This window comes from Morone saxatilis, unplaced genomic scaffold (assembly GCF_004916995.1).
Source record: "Morone saxatilis isolate NCDOM2014 unplaced genomic scaffold, NCSU_SB_2.0 Contig4, whole genome shotgun sequence".
NCBI lineage: Eukaryota > Metazoa > Chordata > Actinopteri > Moronidae > Morone > Morone saxatilis.
This window is the reverse complement of record NW_023339984.1, coordinates 11,938,101-11,939,564: the sequence shown is the minus strand read 5'-3', so window position 1 is coordinate 11,939,564 and position 1,464 is coordinate 11,938,101. Positions and strand designations below refer to the sequence as shown.

Genomic DNA, 1,464 nt, shown 5'->3' with positions numbered 1-1,464 from the left:
GACAAAAATGAAAACCAGCGAAGAAATGGCTAGAGTTGCCAAGTTCCCCTTTAATTCTGTGTTTTTATATGGGAGGTATCGAAATGTATCAAAGTGAATTGAATCATGTTGTGAGAATGTGAGATTTCAAAATGCATCGACTGCATGACGCTTTGCTTTAAATATTAAAGTTAAATTGAACAGCTGTTTGAATGAATCGTTATTGATATTGATGATCGTACTGCTATTTACAGATCCCACCTAATGATCGAATACTGGCTGCTCCAGTTGTGGAAGCTTCTGGCCTTCTAGTGTCTCTGCCCGCTGACCCCACCCCCATTTTTGCGCAACCAATCACTGAACAGGTGGCTGAGACTACATCAGAAATGAAATGATCTTTTTAGTTACCTCTAGTTAGAACTTGACTAGACTTAAAGCTTGAATGATGTGGTTTTTATTTTCCATTTTTAGATCCCAGTTGAAAGAGTTTCAGTACCAGTAGTGGACATCTCTCCCCCTCCTTCGGTCTTGGTTTCCTCTTCAGAGCCCGCGTCCACCGACCCCTCCCCTGTTTTAACGCATCCAGCCATCGAGCATGTGACTGATGCTGTGCCGACTGCAGCGGAGGTCTTGCAGGCTGCCAGTAGAGAAGCCAGTTTAACAGAGCTCGGGTTGGCCCAGTACACACCAGTGGGGATGGTCCAGAACTTCTTAGACTCCATGCACTTGGATCTTGGTTTGCCCTGGTGGGGGGCCATAGTTGTAGGTAAGCACAGATTAAAAAAAAAAAATATATATATATACGCTAAATCAGGTTATATCAGAGACTTCCAACAGTGTTTACTGTATTCCCTGTGCTCTAAGCTCATCCTGTTTTTCCTCTTTCCTTTGTCTGTTGATCCCTCACCCACATGTAGCAACGGTGTTTGTTCGTTTGGCTGTGTTTCCGGTCATTGTGAGCACCCAGAAGGAGGCAGCCAAGACGCACAATTTGTTGCCTGAGATGACCAAAATCAATAGCAGGCTGGACGAGGCAGTAGAAAGTGGAGACAAAGTTAAATGTAAAAATGTCTTTCCTTCATTTATATTCTCAGTCACGATTTAGACACTGTGTTAATTATGCTATAAACCTCATCAACTTGTCATGAGCTGTTGTTTGCGTGTTGCAGTTGCCAAAATCTACTCTGAAATGAACTTGTTCCAGAAGGAGCATGATGTAAAAGATCGCAGTGGCTTCCTCGTTCCTATGCTGCAGGTCAGTTTATCTCTGGTTTCTCTGTCATGTTGTACTGAGCTCTAACACCATTACATTAACTCTGGGGTTTTTTGCTTTTACCTAACATTCAATCTCAACTTTTCAATAAGATAAAAATGCACCTAATTTATCAAAGCAGGATTAATTTTCATGTTTCTATACGTTGGTCTTACGTGGAGACTGAATTGAAATAAATAAATAATGAAATAAAATCAACCTAACGAGGGATA

The 1,464-nt window shown here is 41.5% G+C and overlaps 1 protein-coding gene across 1 annotated transcript in view; it reads left to right on the top strand.

The window, feature by feature from the left end:
- oxa1l (OXA1L mitochondrial inner membrane protein) overlaps positions 1–1,464 on the top strand; it is a 5,129-nt gene that overhangs the window by 910 nt on the left and 2,755 nt on the right. Inside the window, exons 2-5 of the mRNA XM_035675760.1 lie at positions 234–344; positions 451–745; positions 897–1,040; positions 1,149–1,234. Of these exons, the coding sequence (XP_035531653.1) occupies positions 234–344; positions 451–745; positions 897–1,040; positions 1,149–1,234 (636 nt within the window). The remainder of the gene's footprint in view (positions 1–233; positions 345–450; positions 746–896; positions 1,041–1,148; positions 1,235–1,464) is intronic.